Source organism: Carcharodon carcharias, chromosome 7, assembly GCF_017639515.1.
Source record: "Carcharodon carcharias isolate sCarCar2 chromosome 7, sCarCar2.pri, whole genome shotgun sequence".
Classification (NCBI taxonomy): domain Eukaryota; kingdom Metazoa; phylum Chordata; class Chondrichthyes; order Lamniformes; family Lamnidae; genus Carcharodon; species Carcharodon carcharias.
Window position 1 is genome coordinate 166,020,311 of NC_054473.1, and position 20,103 is coordinate 166,040,413.

The 20,103-nt window shown below is 40.0% G+C and overlaps 1 protein-coding gene across 1 annotated transcript in view; it reads left to right on the top strand.

Moving 5' to 3' along the window:
* Window positions 1-20,103, top strand: part of pkd1l2a (polycystic kidney disease 1 like 2a) — a 160,319-nt gene that overhangs the window by 109,311 nt on the left and 30,905 nt on the right. Inside the window, exons 29-36 of the mRNA XM_041191701.1 lie at window positions 1,797-1,996; window positions 3,053-3,279; window positions 3,968-4,184; window positions 7,165-7,393; window positions 7,989-8,220; window positions 14,459-14,555; window positions 15,290-15,430; window positions 19,398-19,583. Of these exons, the coding sequence (XP_041047635.1) occupies window positions 1,797-1,996; window positions 3,053-3,279; window positions 3,968-4,184; window positions 7,165-7,393; window positions 7,989-8,220; window positions 14,459-14,555; window positions 15,290-15,430; window positions 19,398-19,583 (1,529 nt within the window). The remainder of the gene's footprint in view (window positions 1-1,796; window positions 1,997-3,052; window positions 3,280-3,967; window positions 4,185-7,164; window positions 7,394-7,988; window positions 8,221-14,458; window positions 14,556-15,289; window positions 15,431-19,397; window positions 19,584-20,103) is intronic.

Consider the following 20,103-nt stretch of genomic DNA (forward strand, 5'->3'; position numbering starts at 1 on the left):
CTGAGTGAGGGCTGCACCGTTAGAGGTGCGGTGATTTGGATGAGATGTTAAACCGAAGCCATGACTCCCCACTCAAGTGCTTCTAAAAGATCCTGGGCACGATTCAAAAAGAGCAGGGGAGTTCTCCCATGTGCTAAAGCACTACTATCACTAAAGCAGATTATCGGATTTTTATTTTGTTGCTGTTTTCAGGACCTTGCTGTGCTCAAAACGGCTGCTGTGCACCCTATGTTACAATTGTAACTACACTTCAAAAGTACCTTCATTAGTTGTAAAGTGCTTTGGAAAAGGCATGTTTCTTCTCTATCTCCTTAAAAGTGACAAAAAAGTAGTCTTTAGAGCTAGCACTTACACTATGGTTGATCATCAGTACCTGCTCTAACAGAATGTCTTGTTACACACCAGTAAGCTGTTGAAAATGAAATAGGTAAATATGCATAACCAACACTCTTTAATAACTAATCAGTTGTTTTCTGCACAAACTCTGAAATCTGGCCCATTCATCTGGGTGAGGTGGAGAAGAATCAGTATAGGAAATACACCAGTGTCACACCCTTGATCAAAGATTTGAAAAGGGAGTCACAACAGCAAAGGAGAGAAATAATAGACTGACCATGTTCTATAAAATATGGAATGGACTGGTGAGAATTGACAGAAACAAGTACCTGGTGCCCTCTGGTAATGACAGAACATGAGGTAGTCATCCACACAAACTACGCAGACCATTTGTTCCCAAGACAGCATATCAACAATCCTTCTTTCCAAGGACAATCTGACAATAGAACAAGCTGCCAAAGGAAATAGTCACAGCCCCATCACTCAAAATCTTCGAGACCCATCTTTAGATTATTTCCATTTAAAAGTCTTCATTGTCAGGACCAACATCTCAGCAGGTCATGCCTGGTTTAGCAAGCGCTACCCATATAAGTTGTTGGTGGGATACGGATATTAATCTGTGACGCTGACGCAACTAAAGCAGGTGCGGAAGAAAAAACATCATTTATGCTAAGATTTCCCTGTCTGACTCAAATTTAAATCTTGCAAGCTGATCATAAGATAGCATTGATGGAGGTATGTAACTGTCTGTAAACCAGTGCAATCTGTCATCCAAGGCGTAGCTGGATGTCCAGTGATAAACAGCTGGGATAAACTTAATTTGTAAATTAAAGTTTGCTGTTAGGTTGACAGCAGCTCTGATTATTATCAGGCTGACGGGAGTCGTCCTTTTGGCTGACAAAGGAAATGACTCATTCCTGCAGGGAGAAATCAGAAATTTAAAAAGAAAGCAGTAGATTTAAACTCAGTTATGCAATATGAAGTGAGAAGGCAATAAACATTTAACATATACTGTATGAGAATAAGACAGCTGTTAAATTTTTATAAAGCTGAACAACAAAGATTTGCACGAATATATCTAGGACATTACCACATTGCTTAGTATATCTCAAAGTGCTTCATGTGCACAGTGGATTACTTAGAAATGCAGGGACTTGCTGTGTAAATAAAACATTGGTAAATATTGAATATTAGTAAAGTCATGATGTATTTTTTTCTGTTAAAACTATCAATCCAGATTAAATGCAAAGTTAAAATAAAACAATGTATTACTGGATAACAATACTGTTTAAGATGCAGTTATTAGATTTTGACTGCCCTTTGACCTCTGGATGTTAGTAAAATGCATTGCTTTCTGGAACACTTTTTCTTCCACCGTGGATTCTGCAATTTTTAATTCTTTCCGATTCCCACTTCCCTCACTAAAACTAAAGTGAATAACACTTGTTGTAACCCAACAGTAACCTGTTCTTCATGAAGACCGCCAAGGATTTCCGAGATGGACATATTTGGTATTCAGTGCTAAACCGCCCACCGAGGAGTCCCTTCACAAGGGTACAGCGTGTGTCGTGCTGCTTTTCCTTACTCCTCTGCACAATGCTGACCAGTATTATATTCTGGGGAGTACCAAAGGATCCTGCCCAGCAAAAAATGGATCTGGGTAAAGTCAATAATTCAATGCATTATACACTGTTTCAAAATATTCATCTTTTGAATAGATATACTGTTCAATGTTTAATCAGACCAGTTGGGCCATACTTGGGATTGCTGCACACAGTTCTGGCCTTCATAATATGATAATGACGTAGAAGCATTTGAGAAAGTGAGAAGAAGCTAGCTGTAATCTCTCCATCTTGCTGCCATCGGGAAAGATGTATCAAGTAGAGACTTTTCCTTTAGAAAAGAGAAAACTGATAGAGGTCTTTAAAATGATGAATGAGTTGCACAGGGTAGATGTGGAGAGAATTCTTCCACTTGCAGGACAATCCATAATTAGAGATCATTAAAACAAGATTGTGACTAATAAATCCTATGGGGAAATGTGGAGAAATGTAATATTTAATTTGTCATCTAACTGCTCATTTACATTAGCGATCCACATCCTTAGCTATTTTCTCAGATAATGGAGCACTAATTCCATTTTTTAAAAATAAGTGGCAAAGTGCTTGTACTGGAAAGAAACCCAGAAGACCAAAGTGTCATTTACGCTGTGACAACATCATGTACAAATGCTGTGATGATGTATTACTGTATGTGATTTACATATCATCTTTGTGAAAAAAAATCTTTTCCCTGATATTAATGGTACTTTATGATTAAATACATGGAATTTAAATGTAAATACTTTGAAAGTATTCTGAAATACCCATAATGGATATGTAGTCCATGCTATATGCTACAAACAGCTACATTGATTAGTATAGTCAGTTTGCCATCTCACTTTTGAATTGAGGGTAGACTGATGAAAGAAGAGTAAAGTATCATCCCAATTGTGCCACAGTCACAGTGATGGGGATTTGACCTTTTATTTGTGATGTATGTAGATATTTTATTTTCCTTGTGTTTATTCTGTTTTGCTAATCCAGACATTTGTTGACACTTGTGGGAATCAATTATACATATTTTTAAAGAGCACAGGAAATCATTTTACACACAACGTTTTACTGGTTCTTTCTCTCTCATTTGATCCGATGGTTTTTATATTCTTCCCACACAGGTAAGATTGAATTTACCTGGCAGCAAGTGGTGATTGGTTTTGAGAGCTCACTGCTGATGTTCCCCATCAATCTTCTCATCGTGCAGATTTTCAGAAACATCCGACCAAGATCGAGGGGAAGACAGATGGAAAAGAAGCAGAACAAACATGGCCGCATATCACCTTCTTTGCCAGATTCTTCCCAAAGTCTACAAACTTGCTCCCTCACACCTGAAGCAATTATAAAGGTTGGCAGAAGAGATTGAAGTGTCTGTCATTCAACTTTTTCACATCAAGATCATTGATGCCTTTATTAATCTTCACCAGTTACAACTTTTAATGAATAATGCTGTAATTTATAATTGTATCGTACCTGAATGTTCAAAAGATCCTTAGACAATCTCACAGATAGATATAAGTAAAATAGGCAGTGAGCCAGAGGGAGAGGTTAGGAAAGAGACCAAAGGAATGACCAAAGAGAAAGATTTTGAGAAGATGTTTAAGGGAGGTGGAGAATCAGAGAGATATAGAGAAATCATTACAGAGAATAGGATGCATGCAACTGGAAGCCCTACCACCAATGGAAGGGTGAAGGGAACTGGGAAATACTAAAGACCAGAATCAAAGGAATGGAGTTATAATATATATCTTTAAATGGGGTCTTAAAACTTACATTTTCAATTGATCAATTTCTTCTAATTGTTAGTTTTTGGAATAAAATTGAGTTGTATTACTATAAAAGCAAATGGATCAGTTGTCTAGAGACTGGAAACAAAAGCTATTGGCAATGTAAAATGAACTTGCTAAAGTTACAGTTGAAACAATGGAGATGGCAGTATGGTCATGATGAAATAAAAGTAATGTGTTGCAGTGCCTTCAGAACATTTATCTTTGTGGTAAAAGCACTAACTTGAGTAAATTATATTGTACACTTAGGACATCCAGAGGATTGCTAACTCACTCAATAAAACACTGAAGAACCCACTACCAACACTGGATAAGGATTTTAAAAAAACAACAGATATCAACAAACTTTTGGCATTAGTTGAAAATATAATCCGGGAGCAAAATAAGGTCAACCATGAGTTTTACAATGAGAGTCATAAGAAGGAAGATCCTCTCATTCTCAGCCTTGGATCAGTTGACTTACAAGGTGAGTTTGAAGGTCTGCAGTAACAATGGGCAGCACTTAATGGAAGCAATGGGTGTCTTACCCACCAGCAGGAGAGCCAGAGCCACAGGTTGCTTCTTTTCGGGAAGGCTTGCCACATTGAATGCCAATCGGACGCTTGACGTTCAATGGAGGACCTTTTCCGTGATCGAGGACCTCAGGGGTGCCAAGAGCTAATGGCCAGCAGCCTGATAACGAGGGACCATTTCTGGAAGCCCACAATTAAGCAAGCACACCAGAGTCTGCTTTTTGGACTCCCCAACTGGCAAGTTCACCACAGTGGTAGGATGATGCCCCTAAATGGACATTAATTTCCCACTGAAGGGCCTAAGTTGCTGTCAGTTTCAGTGGAGTAATGAGAGTAATGAACACATAGTTTCGTCATCATTTCTCCACTATAAAATCCAGGCTGTTAATGCGCTTAGGTCCTGGTGTGATTCAACATTCTTGATTCGATCAAGAGAGCTGCTATTGAGCCAAGATCACAGCTTTTTAAAATGGTTTTCAACTTACGGACAGTGTTCTAACTGGGCCGTGGCTTCAAATTGTGGAGGGGATGGTAAAAATTATGGGCCAAATCTCCCAGTCTCTGGGTCATTGGAGAGTAGACTTATGACTGAAGATGTCGGGAAGTCCTGCCCTATGTGGGAAGTGCCAAGGAAGTTTCAACTTCTGATGGACAATTCCCCTGCTCCCTGGGACCCTCCGTGAATGTCTCTGACTCTAAGGTGGAGTCAGAGACTTTGGACAGTTCCGTGGGACTTACCTCGATGGTTATCCAGGAAATGTTAGACAGATCAAAACCTACTCCAACACCTAGGTAACTACACAACTGACTTCCCAATCAGCCCACCCCCACTTCCCACTCCTGAATGCCTGAATAATCCCCCTAACCTGACTACCCCTCCCCACCTGACCCAACCCCCGACCAAATTACCCGCACCCCCAACCCCCTCCGAATTGACTACCTCTCCTGACAACCACCTGGCTAGCCCCCTGACCTGACTAACCACCAGTTCCTGACTACCTCTTGACTATTCCCGCACCCCCTCCCATCCCTCACCAGATCTGGCTACCCTGTATTCAAACAGCATTCTTGCATGGTGAATATTGTGCAGCCACACATTAAAGGGATAATTTTGTGAAATCACTTTCATTGTGGCTATTGTAATTGAAGAATGGGTTTGTATGAGTTTGTACCTATTTTACTTATCCGATAGGTTATGGTAAGCAATCCCCACGTTTTTAATTTTTTGTTCAATGTAATACTACTTTATGACGGCCTCCCTGCATTAATTTGAAGTCCAGACCCAGGTGGATTTCTCTACAGTCCCATAGAGGCACAAAAACAACAAAAGGATCACTAGTATCAAGACAAAACAATCGACATACAGGAATGGTATGCCTTAAGCCAAACAAATATGGATCTTCTGTCAAATGGAAATTGGTGCTTTTCACAAATCGGTCATACAGTTTCAGAACAGCATTCAAAGCTTTGAGACTTACAGAATACGTCACCACTACCCAATATAAAATGTGCACTATGTTTAACAGGTTGTTACTACTTTTCTCACAATGCTCCAATGTAAAAAATACCAGGCACCAAAGGCACCAAACACAATCCCAAGATGAACATGATATGCTGGTGTGTAATACTGTGCTATAGTGAGTCTCACAGAGGCAAGGGTTGGAGGGATGGTACATTTTAAAAGCTCCATCACGTCAAGAGCTGTGTGTGAAAATCACCTTTCAGACATTTGCTACTTAAATGTTGCACTTCAACCAACGTGTGCATAAAGTCTCTGATGTGCTTTAAAGGAATTTGCCACCTCCTGCATGATATTTTCTCTACTCTAATTAGATGTCATTTTTAATTGAAATATATTTTCAATAGCGAACGCTGAGATGTGGGAGAGGCAGGAGTAGTGCTTTACGTGGTAATGCAAAATCCTTGAAACGAGCAGAGAATGCATTGTGTATTTTCGTTTAAGAGTGACTCTCAGTCAGACTTGAATAGCTATGGAACAAACTGCTAAATTCCTTTCTTTGTAGCAATTTAGTGTTGCTTTGGAATTGCCTTGACTCAAGAACCCATGTACTTTACACATTGGCAGGGATAATTTTTCTTCAGTTCTGTTTTTTCCAATGATAAACTTACCATTCAGCAGCTCATGCTGTAAAAAGAGGTGTGTCCTATCTTCACCCTTCGGACTCCATTGCGCTCTGATGGAGTTCCCCAAGAACACTTTGCTACACATTTCTGTGAAAGCTGGAATTGGAAGACCCCAGGAGAAGTGGGCAGCTGCCTCAAGTCGGGGGAATTTTCGAGCAGGCAGCAATCTAATGATCATCGCTGCTGCTCGGGAAATATTTTCCAGTCAAATCTGTGCTTCATTGCTGGATGAAACACTCCTCACTGCTCTTTGCATTCAAGTATTCATTCCTATTATTGCTAAAACATTACTGGGCACTTACAAAAATCCTGTCTATCTCAGCCTTGAATATACTTACAAGACCACAAGATGTAGGAGCAGAAGTAGGCCATTTGGCCCATCGAGTCTGCTCTGCCATTCAGTGAGTTTATGGCTGGTCTGATCATCCTTAGCTCCACTTTCTTGCCTTTTCTCCATAATCCTTGATTCCCTTGCTGATTAAATGTAGGATATGTTACTCAGAAGTTAATTCCCATAGGCTTTGAGAAAAAAGTTTACTTTTAATGTTTCCCACTCCTTGACAGGCCTCCTCATTAGGAGACAAATCAGGATTGAAATCTATAACGTCAAATGTGACGGAGCCTGGATCTCACTACATTGAAATAACTTCATTCTCAGAGCCTGATCGCCATGCAAACTGTGCCAGTTAAACAACTGGCAGCCTTTTTCTAGCAGGTGATCTATGGTAAAATGGATTACATTCACCTCCCTTTCACCTTTATATTCTAATTCTCCCTTATTACTTTCAGAACACACCACGGGCTCTGATTCTGAGAAGGTTGTAATCGATAAACAGAGGCGCAGTGATTATAATCGCTATCTGTACCTGCAGCTCCAGCATGTGGAGAATGAACTGGACTTTCTGGGTTCCAGCAAATTCCAGAATCCACAGAGCTACACTCGAGCTGTCTGCCAGGTGCAACACATGAAGGACCTTCTGGAAAATGCTATCCTCTGCTCCAGTTCTGTTTCGGAAAGGTGGGAACCGCTTATAAGCCCAGAAACGGAGTGTAATAATGTATTGTAATGAGAGTACTTTTGTGAGATAGTCCCCGGGAGAGGCTTGATCCCATATCCTTGCAGGATGATTGTTAACTTACAAGAAAAAATTATAAGCAAGGTGATTATGGGAGACAAAGGGACTAACCAGTGAAATCTAGATTACTCCCACATTGAAGTTCCAAGCTTCCCTATCCTAATCCACAGCAATTTCCACAGATCTTACACATGCTAAGATTCAGCCCATGGTTTTGCCAACAATTATTATCTAAATGTATAGCTCCAAGGAGGGAAACTTGAAAGGTGAATTGTCTCAAGCTGCTCTAACAAACTTTTTGGCAGCTAATTCCAGAGCAGCACCAATCAAACCTACCCTGCCTGTGAGGCCTTGAGAAGGGAAGGGGAAATATAAATACACTTTTTTTTAAATTTCTAATGCGCTATTTTCTTTGATATTCTCAGAGTAGAAATTCATAGTGTGGGGAAAATCACTGGAGCTATTACAATTACCCTAGCTTTAGAAGGCATCTAAATACCCACATTTAGCAATAACCTCTCATTCCTTCTTTTGTAGGCTTTCACCTACTCCTAGTCTTTCTGGAGACAGTAAAAAGGGACATTGCTCTAAAGGATTACCCTGGTGGTTTGTCTTCATTGGTTGGGCTTTGGTTGCCGCCACCAGTGGTGTATCTGCCTTCTTTACCATGCTCTACGGATTACACTATGGGAAAGACAGTTCTATCAAATGGCTGATTTCCATGGCAATCTCTTTCTTTGAAAGCGTTCTGATTACACAACCTTTAAAGGTAATGAGCGGACATGGTTAACAGTGTGTTTTTGAATCTAGTTACATCATAAAATATGACAATAATGAAGTGTTATCCTTTAAATAAACGTTTTTCCAAGTGCCTGACTGAGTTACCACGCCAAGGGTAAATTATTCGGCATAATTTGCAGATATATTTGCTTTTCTTTGTATTAATGATTAGAGAGGGCCAACTATTCATGAATCTCCAGGATTGCTCGGCATTTCCTCCCACCCCACCAAACAAAATCGCTAATACACATGTTTTTGAGCACTAAGGGCATCAAGAAATATAGAATTGGGTGGGGAAATGGAGGGAACTAGGGTGGGCAACAAATTCTGCCTTGCTTGCAAGGCTCAAATCCCAAGAAGGAATAAAAAATAAGTTATTGTCACATTGGCAAATTAGGAAAACCAGGGGGTAATTTTTAGCTTCAGTGGGGATACAAAACTGACCATAGTGGTTTAACCAGCTGCACAAACCTATGAATTAGAAGCAGGCCATTTCATCCCTCAAGCCTGCTCCACCATTTGATAAGATCATGGCTGATCTGATTGTGGCCTCAACACCACTTTCTTGTCTTCTCCCTTTACTTTTGATTCCCTTGTCAGTCAAAAATCTATTGAACTCAACTTTAAACATTTTGAATGTCCCAGCTTTCGCTGCTCTCTGGGGAAGAGAATATCACAGACTAACAATCCTCTGAGAAAATAAATTCTACTCATCTCCTTCTTAAAGGGAGAACTCTTATGTTTAAACTATGTCCCCTCATTCTAGTCTCTCTCACAAGGGAAAATATCTTCTCAGCATCTAAACTGTCAAGTCCCCTCAGGATCTTATATGTTCTAATAAGATTACATCTCATTCTTCTAAATTCCAATGGATACAGGGTGAACCTGTCTAACCTTTCCTCAGAAGATAACTCCTTCATCGCAGGAATCAGTCAAGTGAATCTTCTCTGAACTTCTAATGCTATTATATCCTCACCAATGCCCTGTAAGATTGTAGTAAAACTTACCTATTTCTATATTCCATTCCCCTTGCAATAAATTACAACATTCCATTAGCTTTCCTAATCACTTGCTGTACCTGCATACTAGCTTTTTGTGATTCATATACCAGAATACCCAGATCCTTCTGTGCCACAAAGTTTTGCAATCTTTCTCCATTTAATTAATATACTGTTTTTCTAATCTCCATGCCAAAGTGAACAAGTTCCCATTTTCCCATTTAATACTCCATCTGTCATTTTTTTGCCCACACACTGAACCTATCTAAATTCCTTTGTTAAACTCTTTATATTCTCTCCACAGCTTTACTTTTCTACCTATCTTTATGTCATCAGTAAATTTAGCTACAACACATTCAGACCCTGTATCCAAGTCATTTATATAGATTGTAAATAGTTAAGGTCCCAGCACTGATTCCTGTAGCGCTCCACTGGTTACAGCTTGCCAACCCAAAAATTACCCATTTATCCCTACTCTCTGCTTCCGGTTAGCTAAGCAATCCTCTATCCATGTTAATATGTTACTCCCTATACCATGAGCTCTTATTTTGTGTAGTAACCTTTGATGTGACACCTTATCAAACACCTTTTGGAAATTGTACACCACATCTACAGATTTCCCCTTATCCACTTTACTTGTTACTTCCTCAAGAACCTGTAATAAATTAGTCAAACATGATTTCTCTTTCACAAAGCCATGTTGAATCTGCCTAATTGCATTTAGATTTTCTAAGTGCTCTGCTATAACTTCCTTATTACTAGATTCTAGCATTTTCCTTATGACAGATGCTAGGCTAACTGGCCTATAATTACCTGCTTTCTGTCTCCTTCCTTTCTTGAAGAGTGGAGTTACATTTGCTATTTTCCAATCTGATGGGACCTTTGCAGAATCAAGGGAATTTTGGAAATCACAACCAATGCATCTACTATCTCCGCAGCCACTTCTTTTAGGACCCTAGGAGGGAGTCCATCAGGTCCTGGTGACTTGTCAGCCTTTAGTTCTAATGGTTTCCTCAGTACCCTTCCCCTGGTGATTGTAATTGTTTTAAGTTCCTCCCTCCCTTTCACCTCTTAATTAAAGTATTCCTGGGGTCTTATTTATTTCTTCTACAGTGAAGATAGACACAAAATATTGTCCTACGCTTCCATAATTTTCTTACTTTCCATTATTAATTACCCAGGCTCACTCATTAGAGGACCCATTGAAGTCAATAGAAAGGAAGTGGGACAGACTGTGTAACATGTGACTGATCCATCATCATTGGGTTTCTGCATCTACTGAATTTGAACATTACACCTATTATTTCCACTAGTTGTGAATGAAAGAAAGCACAGTTATGATGTGTTTCATGACCTCTGGAGATATGAGGGTTGATCTGTAAGCGATTTAGACTTGAATGTAGGAGGGTTGATCAGTAAGTTCGCGGATGACACGAAAATTGGTGGGGTGGTAAATAGTGAGGAGGATAGCTTTAGATTACAAGAGGATATAGATGGGCTGGTCAGATGGGCTGATCAGTGGCAAATGGAATTTAATCCAGGTAAGTGTGAGGTGATGTACTTGGGCAGGTCAAACAAGGCATGGGAATACACGATGAATGGTAGGACCTGGGAAGTACCGAGGATCAGAGGGACTTTGGTGTGCATGTCCATAGGTCCCTTAAGGTAGTGGATGGTTAAGAAAGCATATGGGATACTTGCCATTATTAGCCGAGGCATAGAATATAAGAGCAGGGAGGTTACGCTGGAACTGTATAAAATGCTGGTTCGGCCACAGCTAGAGTATTGCCTGCAGTTCTAGAATCTGCATTATGGAAAGGATGTAATTGGACTAGAGAGAGTGCAGAGGAGATTTACCAGGATGTGCCTGGGCTGGAGAGTTTTAGTTATGAGGAGAGATTAGATAGACTGGAGTTATTTTCCTTGGAGCAGAGAAGATTGAGGGGGGACATGATTGAGATGTATAAAATTATGAGGGCCATAGATAAGGTAGACAGGAAGGAACTTTTCCCCTTGGTGCAGGGATCAATAACCAGGGGGCTTAGATTTAAAGTAAGGGGCCGGAGGTTTAGAGGGGATGTGAGGAAGAATTTTTTCATCCAGAGGATGGTGGGAATCTGGAACTCACTGCCTGAAAGGGTGGTAGAGGCAGAAACCCTCATAACATTTCAGAAGTGCACTAGCGATGCCATGGCATACAAGGCTATGGGCCTAGTGCTGGAAAATTAGATTAGAATAGTTAGGTACTTGTTTGACCAGTGCAGACTCGATGGGCCGAAGGGCCTTTTTCTGTGCTGTAGACCTCTATCACTCTATCCCAAAGTACTTGAAAAAAATATAAGCAATAGGGCCCGGTGTGGGGCATATGCCCTTTCATGTCTGCGCTACTGCTGGATGAGATCATGGCTGATGTTCTATTTCAACTCCATTCCCAACCAATCCTCATATTCCTTGATCCCTTTAATGTCCAAAACGTAGTAAACATGTGGTCGCCGTTATAATGTGGTTGAGTAATTAACTACAGGACATAAATTGAAGATCATCAGAAAAAGAATAAGAGCAGAGGTCTGGAGATTTACTTAATTGACAGGATGGAGAATTGCCAGAAAGTGGCGAAAGTGGAATCCATAATAAATTTTTAAAGGAAATTATGTTAATATTTGAGAAAAAAAACATTTTAAGTAAAAGGTTATGGGGAAGGAGAATGAAAGTAAATGGATTGCTTTTTCAGAAAGCTAGCAAAGGCATAACAACCCCAGTTAAGGGTCAGTAACTTGTGGCTCTGGAGCCCCATGAAGCTCTCTTTTCAATAGTAATTAAATAGCTGGTTTCCCTTTTTAAAACTTATATTAATGCACATCTGAGACCAGATCATTCAATTAACATTTTTTCTGTAAAATCCTTTAAAATGTAATTGAAACGTGTACCTATCCTGTTTTTCATTATTATTGGCATTTACATAACAGCATTTTAGCTCTTAAATATTACATTTTAACTAAGTTTCTCTTGTTATTAACATTGCTGACCTTTGGCCTAGATGATGGTGTTTATGTGGTAAAATTTCTATGAATCTATAAACAACTTTCATACCGATTTGCCACAGTTACATTAACTTTTTAAACACATTCCTGCTTGGAAAAGAACAAGAATAACCCATGTTAACCAGGCATCTTTCAGTAATTTATCAAAAATCTCCTGTCAACATCTTGCAGACATTGACCAAAATAGTTCATTTTGGTTGTGAATGGCTCAAACAAATAAACAACACAGATTTTTGAAAAAAAAATCTTAAATAATGAATGTAACAAGCAAAACATTGAATAAAATTCCCATAATAAAGAGTTAACCCTGGTACAGGAGGAAAAACACACAATACAGAGTTTCTTCAAGTGTACAATGCTAGTGGCTGTGTGGGATCACCAGGACACAAAGACTTTTATTAAGTTTATAAAGAAGCATGGAATGAGAAAAATCTGTCAAGCTGATCGCTTCCACAGATTACGTAATTCATTAAGTGTCAGGGACACTAGCAAAACATTTAATCTAAGGAGGCCCACATAAGAACATAAGAAATAAGAGCAGCAGTAGGCCAGACAGCTCCTCAAGCCTGCAGTGCCATTCAAGATTATGACTGAGCTTTTACTTCAATGCCACTTTTCCAACCTGTCCTCATATCCATCCCTTAATTCCCTTGGTGCCCAAAAATCTATCAATCTCAGTCTTCAATACTCATCAACTGAGCATCCCCAGCCTTCTGGGCAGAAAATTCCAAACATTTGCAACTCACTGAGTGAAAAATTTATCATCTCAATCCTATACCCATTATCCTGAGACTTTTACCCTCTAGTTCAGAATTTCCAGCCAAGGGAAACAGCCTCTCAGCACCAATCCTGTCAAGCCCACTTTTTTAATACATTTCAATGAGGTCACCTCTCATTCTTCTGCACTCCAGAGAGTAATCGTCCCTTCCATTTCATCTCTCCTCATAACCAGCCCTCATCTTATCCCAGGAATCAAGTGAACCTTGATTACACCCCCCTCCAAGGCAAGCATATGCTTCCATAGGTAAGGGGACCAAAACTGTACACAATACTCCAGCTATAGTCTCACCAAAGCCCCATACAATTGTAGCAATACTTCCTTATAACTATATTATAACCCTCTTGCAATAAAGGCTGAAACGGAATTTGCTCTCCAAATTCCTTGTTCCTGCATGTTGACTTTCTGTGATTTACATACTAAGACCTCCAAATCTCTCTCTGCATATAAACATTTGCAAATCTCTCACCTTGTAAAATACATTTTGCTTTTCCATTTTCCTACTAGTGTGAATAATTTAAAATTTCCCACATTATACTCCTTCTGCCATCTTCTTGCCCCATCACCTAACCTGTGTATACCCCTTTACTGCCTCTTCAGAGCTTACTTTCTCACCTAGCTTTCCATCATCAGTAAATTTGGATGTTACACTTGGTCCAGTCACCTAACACATCAGCTAAGGACCCTTGATCCTTGATGCACTCTCCAATTAGACCCTGCCATTTCAAAATAATCTGCTTATTCGTACTTTCTGCTTTCTGTTTGTTAACTAATCCTTAAACTATGCTAATATCTTACCCCCAATCTTAAATGGCTCCTAATCTTGTGTAAATAAACTTTACTAAACTCATTAGGATTTCTTGAAATCCATGTTTCTCTTTGCCAATCAAAACAAAATAACAACAACTTCAAAGGATTTAGCAGCTGAGTCACCTTTTGATTTGTGACAAAGCTTCAACTTGTGGAGCTGAATGATTGAAGGATGGGCTCAAATTCAATGGACTTGAGACAATTTTGATCACATTAATTAAACTTCCAAAGTGAGCTCACATAACACCATGTTAAATATAAGATAGCCGAATATATGTATGAAGAAAGTCTAATTACTAGTGAAAATTACCACTGTACAGCATTTTATGAGAAAAAGCAACAGGTTTACCGAGTCCAGATAACTTGGTAAAATATGAAGCTTTTATACTTTTTAACTTAATTTTTGAATATTTAGGCAAGAGTTATCTACTTTGGCAAATGTGAATGACAACTGAACTTAATTGAAATTGTGAATCAATTGCAATAATTAATCAAAGCAAAAGGTTTACTTTGTAGCTAGAAATAATCAATGAACAGGAATAAATCTGATTCCTTTGTACTTATAAATGATAGGTTTTCTATTTTTTTTTGCCTTTTCAGGTGTTGGGTTTTGCTGCTTTCTTTGCACTGGTTTTGAAGAAAGTAGAACAGGAAGATGATGGGGAAGGTCCAATTGACAGCCCGTTATCTACTTCAGGTGACTTCTCCAAATTAAATGTGTTGCTCGGTCTTTTTCTTCCTTCCTTTGAACTCTTGCCTATGATATCGATACTAAAGAGCTGATTTTGCCAGGCTACAGTTCCAGCATGCAGATCAAATCATAAAAATGGGCCTACATGCCTGTGTGCTTGAGGAGCCATAGTGTCTTGCTTAAGGGCAAAGACTTTTGGACCTTGTGGAAGAGGCTGTGCTGTGGGTCATGTTAAATGAGGTTAAAGATAGGCAAATAGCTAATTATTTTTCCCTGAGCTCAGCTATATAAAACAATCCATGATTAATTTTGTTATCTGACTTGTTCAAGTAAGACTCACAAAATCAAGGCTTAAATGTCTCAGCCACAATAAATGCCATATATGTTTTTGATTTATTCTGTAATTGCAGATCTTCATAGAGATCTATCATTTACAGAGGCACGATCAATGATCAGTGATTCTGTGACATTTTAATAAAATCAGCAAAAGAAAGAAAGACAATAATTACTATTTATTCTGATATTTTTCTTAGTTAATTTGGGTGTATCTCACTCTTCCTCAGCTTGGCTATTTGATGGACTGCTTCACAGTAGCACAGCTTTATGTTTTAGGGGGAAAAGGAATAAAGTGCCCTTCCTCATGCCAAATGCAGTAACATGAATATAGTATAGTGGAGTCTGTGGCTTAGGTCTTCAAATCTATATTCCCAAGCAGTTACATTTTCATAACTCTTCTGCAGGAGACCCCAGTGCTCTGTTAGCAACTCGTAGGGACAGTAGCAGCAATATCTACCAGCCGCCACCTCGAATCGAAGTCGAGCACATGAAGAAAAATTCCATCAAAGAGCAGAAAGTATTTGGCTTGATCAGGGAAATACTTGGTAAGCAAGTGACCTCTCAGGTGCTATTTCTCTGAAGTGTTAAAGTTAAGATGACAGTAATAAGCAAAGAGACAAATTGCCGGGTCTGCAATTATTACACCTTCAGTTAACAGAGCCCAGAGTGGCATTAGAATCCAAGATGTATAGAATTCTGTTACTTGTCCTCAATGGCTAACAGTGCACTGGAGAGTAGGGTCCACGGGAAGGAGAATTGTGGAAAAAACATCAGTTGCAATGTAAATAAACAAGGTTGAGAAAAAAAAATCTACTTTTTGATATTCCGAACCCAGCTGCCAAAACATAGTATTATTCTGCAAAGATTTTACTCACTTCTTAATGTTAGCAACAGTTTTGTCAGGATGTTTTCAAGTGAAGATTCTTGTGATAGTGAATATTCAATCTCATACTACAATTAGTGGGCATGACATGGTTTTAAAATGGATTGAATCAGGAATGCAGGAGTTTGAATAAACTTTTAACATCTTATGACTCAGCCATCACATTCTGCATCTTATACTTGGGATAATAATAGAAATTTTAGGAACAGGAAATTACTATTGAGCTCAACAATCCCATTGCATCTGTATGGACCACAGCCACCTACCAGTTTCCTTAGAAGAACACTCCTGTTCTCCCTGGCTCCATATTAGAGTTGGTTTGGCTGTGGAAAACTGTTGAAAACCTGAGCCGAGCAAGTGCTTGCTCCAGTCACTGATGTGAGTTTCTTCAAGGAGTCTCTAAACAGGCATTATGTTCCTCATTAATATGTTCAAGCAAGCTCCAAAGTTAGGGTCGGAATGGTATGTTGGCCTTCATAGCAAGAGGATTCAAGTACAGGAGCAGGGATGTCTTGCTGCAATTATACAGGGCCTTGGTGAGACCACACCTGGAATATTGTGTGCAATTTTGGTCTCCTTATCTGGGGAAGGATGTTCTTGCTATAGAGGGATTGCAGCGAAGGTTTACCAGACTGATTCCTGGGATGGCGGGACAGACATATGAGGAGAGATTGAGTCAGTTAGGATTATATTCACTGGAGTTCAGAAGAATGAGGGAGGATCTCATAGAAACCTATAAAATTCTAACAGGACTAGACAGAGTAGATGCAGGAAGGATGTTCCCGATGGTGGGGGAGTCCAGAACCAGGGGTCACAGTCTAAGGATAGGGGATAGACCATTTACGACTGAGATGAGGAGAAATTTCTTCATCCAGAGAGTGGTGAGCCTGTGGAATTCACTACCACAGCAAGTAGTTGAGGCCAAATCATTGTATGTTTTCAAGAAGGAGTTAGATATAGCTCTTGGGGCGAAAGGGATCAAAGGATATGGGAAGAAAGCTGGAGCAGGCTATCGAGTTGGATGATCAGCCATGATCATAATGAATGGCGGATCAGGCTTGAAGGGCCGAATGGCCTACTGCTGCCCCTATTTTCTGTGTTTCTATGCCACACTGCTAAATTTGTCATTATGCTTGTTTTATACTGGTAAGAAGAGTAACATAATAACATGTCCTCCAATATTACCAATGTGCTAAGTCAAGGTGTTAAAGTATATGGGCTTCCTGTTCTGGGTGGGAAAGGATTCCCCATCTGTCAAAGTGCAATCTTTCGCACGTGCACTTCTCCCTGAGGCAAAGTGCTGCCTCAGGGAGATTCGTGACAGGTAAGTTAAGTGCAATAATAGAAATATTAAAAAATTATTAACATGTCCCCCTCATGTGACAATGTCACATGAGATGGGTCATGTTAATAAAAGACACATAAACTTTGTTACTTTTTTACAAAACAGACATGAAACTTTATCCCGCCAGTGGATGAAGTTTCATGAATAATCTGGAGCCCGCTGGGCCTCCTGGCCTGCCCGCCAGCCTTTGCCTTGGACGGGCAGGTATTTAATTACTTTAATTAGCCTGTCAATGGCCTCAACAAAAACAGAATTATCTGGAAAAACTCAGCAGGTCTGGCAGCATTGGCGGAGAAGAAAAGAGTTGACTTTTCGAGTCCTCATGACCCTTCAACAGAACTGGAACAGTTCTGTTGAAGGGTCATGAGGACTCAAAACGTCAACTCTTTTCTTCTCCGCTGATGCCAGTTCTGTTGAAGGGTCATGAGGACTCGAAACGTCAACTCTTTTCTTCTCCGCCGATGCTGCCAAACCTGCTGAGTTTTTCCAGGTAATTCTGTTTTTGTTTTGGATTTCCAGCATCCGCAGTTTTTTGTTTTTATGTCAATGGCCTCAATTGGCCATTGACAGGTCGGTGGGCAGACAGCTGATTTTGCTGTCCACCTGCCTTACTAAAAATTTAAAGGGACCGGGATGACATTGAGGATTCCTCCCGACATCATCCTATGTCATTTCCCCTCGGTGAGCGGGCCCCGTCCCCAAATCGCCAAGGGGAAAATCCTGGCCTATGAGCCAGATTTTCACCGCTGAGGCAGGTAGCTCAAGTTGGGAAATTTCTCTACTTGGCAGACCCACCTCAGTTTAAAGGACCCTGTTACACCCAATTCTTAGTCTGGGGATGGGGCCATGGCTGGGATAGAGTTGGACTGCTGACCCCGGAAGCAGATCCAAGGCGGCCACAAGGCAGGTGAGTGCGGAGAGGGTTGGTTAAAAAGCCTACCTTTGTTCCCTGGGACTTCATCCCAGTGGTCTTAGAAGCTGTTAGGCTCTCTAGTCCTCACCCCTCACATCCCCTCACTCCCCCACCCACTCAATGCCCCCTCATTAACCTTATGACACCTCCATGCAAACTCATGCCCTCCACCCACCCTGCATGTCCCCAATGCCCCATGCCACCTCCAAAGCCACTCACCCAGTATCCATCATGGGCAGCCCTCAGGAGCCAAAACAAAATTGTAACCATCTAATACAGTTCTCATACATAGACACTTGATAGTGAAAAAAAAATCTCCCATTCATGAAACACATTTGAAGTTTTTCAATCTTCTCAAGTAGTTAACCTGTTATAAAAACAAACACACTGCTATTAAGTAGCCACATTAAAGACAGCAACTCCTTCAACAGCCTCTTGTAACTGTAAATGATACTGTGAACTCTGAATGCCCTGGTAAGAGAAGTGCTTTATAACTTTCGAAACTCAGCCAAACATTCATAATGACATAATAATAGCCCTTGAGAAATGTCAACCAAGATCGTTATTGAAACGGTGGTCATTTTGTCTAACCAACACCAGATGGCTTGTCAATCAAAGCAGTCCAGCAGATTTTTTTTTAACTCTCACTGACAGCTTAAGCCTTTTTTTCAAGTTTAAAGAGCAGCAGATTTAAAAAAAACTTCAGTTCATGACTCCCACACTGCGGGTTAAGGCCCTTGAAACAGCCAAAATGGGGTCTGTTTGATCTCCAGCACTAAGTTCAAATGGCCCTGCTGAGTGTGGGTGTCCTGCCTGAGTGAATAGCACCCCATCCCCTTCCCCTGCCAGCAAAATTGGATCTGTTAGAAATAGGGGCAGGACTTATGCGTCTGGGTCTTGTCCACTATTTTCAAAGGTCCGTGGAGTCTTCCTTGACTCTGTGAAAGTCCAGCCCGATGTATTGCTATTATATTGTCCTAATCTATTTTACCTTTTATGTTTTATCTAAGATATTTGACAAAGTTATATCACAAATACAATTAATCAACATTCATATATTGGAGGTTATGCTTTATTTTCTGAATTAGGATAATTTTGTTTTTAATATTTCCAGTTGTTGCTGTGTTGATTAACCATGTATCATCAAGACAATGTAATATGTAATGCAAATGTACTTGATAGAATGTAATATAGATGGTAATCAAATTAAGGTACATTAAATAAATTACCACAATTTTACATATCATTTCTACAATTCTTTATTAGATTAATTGATATTTTAATGACTTTAAGTTATCTGTGGCATTTGACTACAGCAATAGCTCAATGGCACATTTTTACAGTCTTTATATTAGACTTTGTTTATTTCAGCGTATTTGGGATTTCTGTGGATGTTGCTGCTGGTTGCTTATGGTCAACGTGATCCAAATTCCTATTATCTAAATAAAGCCATTGAAAATAGCTTCACCAGTGGTTTCAATAACATCATGGATTACAATGATTTCTTCAAATGGGCAAACAGTACGCTTATCACAAACTTATTTGGCTTCTATCCAGGTGAGGCAAACAGTTACATGTTCCAAAATGTGGAAACATTGATCTTTTCTTTCTTGCCAGAAAAACTAAAATTATTAAAACTCTCACTGCCTGAATTATGCCACCTGGCACCAAATAATCGAATGCCATTAATAACAATAATGGAGAAATCAGCAACTGAGGCTGGTGGTGGGTGTGCTCAGTGGCGTGAGTGGACAATATGGCGAGAAAGCGAAAAATCAGTTTGCAATCGCCCACTCCGTCACTGATAGTGGGCCACGTTCCTCGCCATCAAACCTCATTGTAACACATCAGCATATCATTATAAGGCCAGCCTGTCAGACTCATCCTCCCACCACCACCACCACCCCCCATGCCCTCCCCGTTGGCAGGAAAACATGCTGATGTGTTTCATAACAGCATATATAAGCTATGCACTTGGCGGGCTGCACTTCACTCAGGACTTCAAGGTTGTTTGCTTGCTTTGCTTCGGTCAGCACTCGCAGTCATCAGTAGCAGGCTTCACAGACAACAACACATC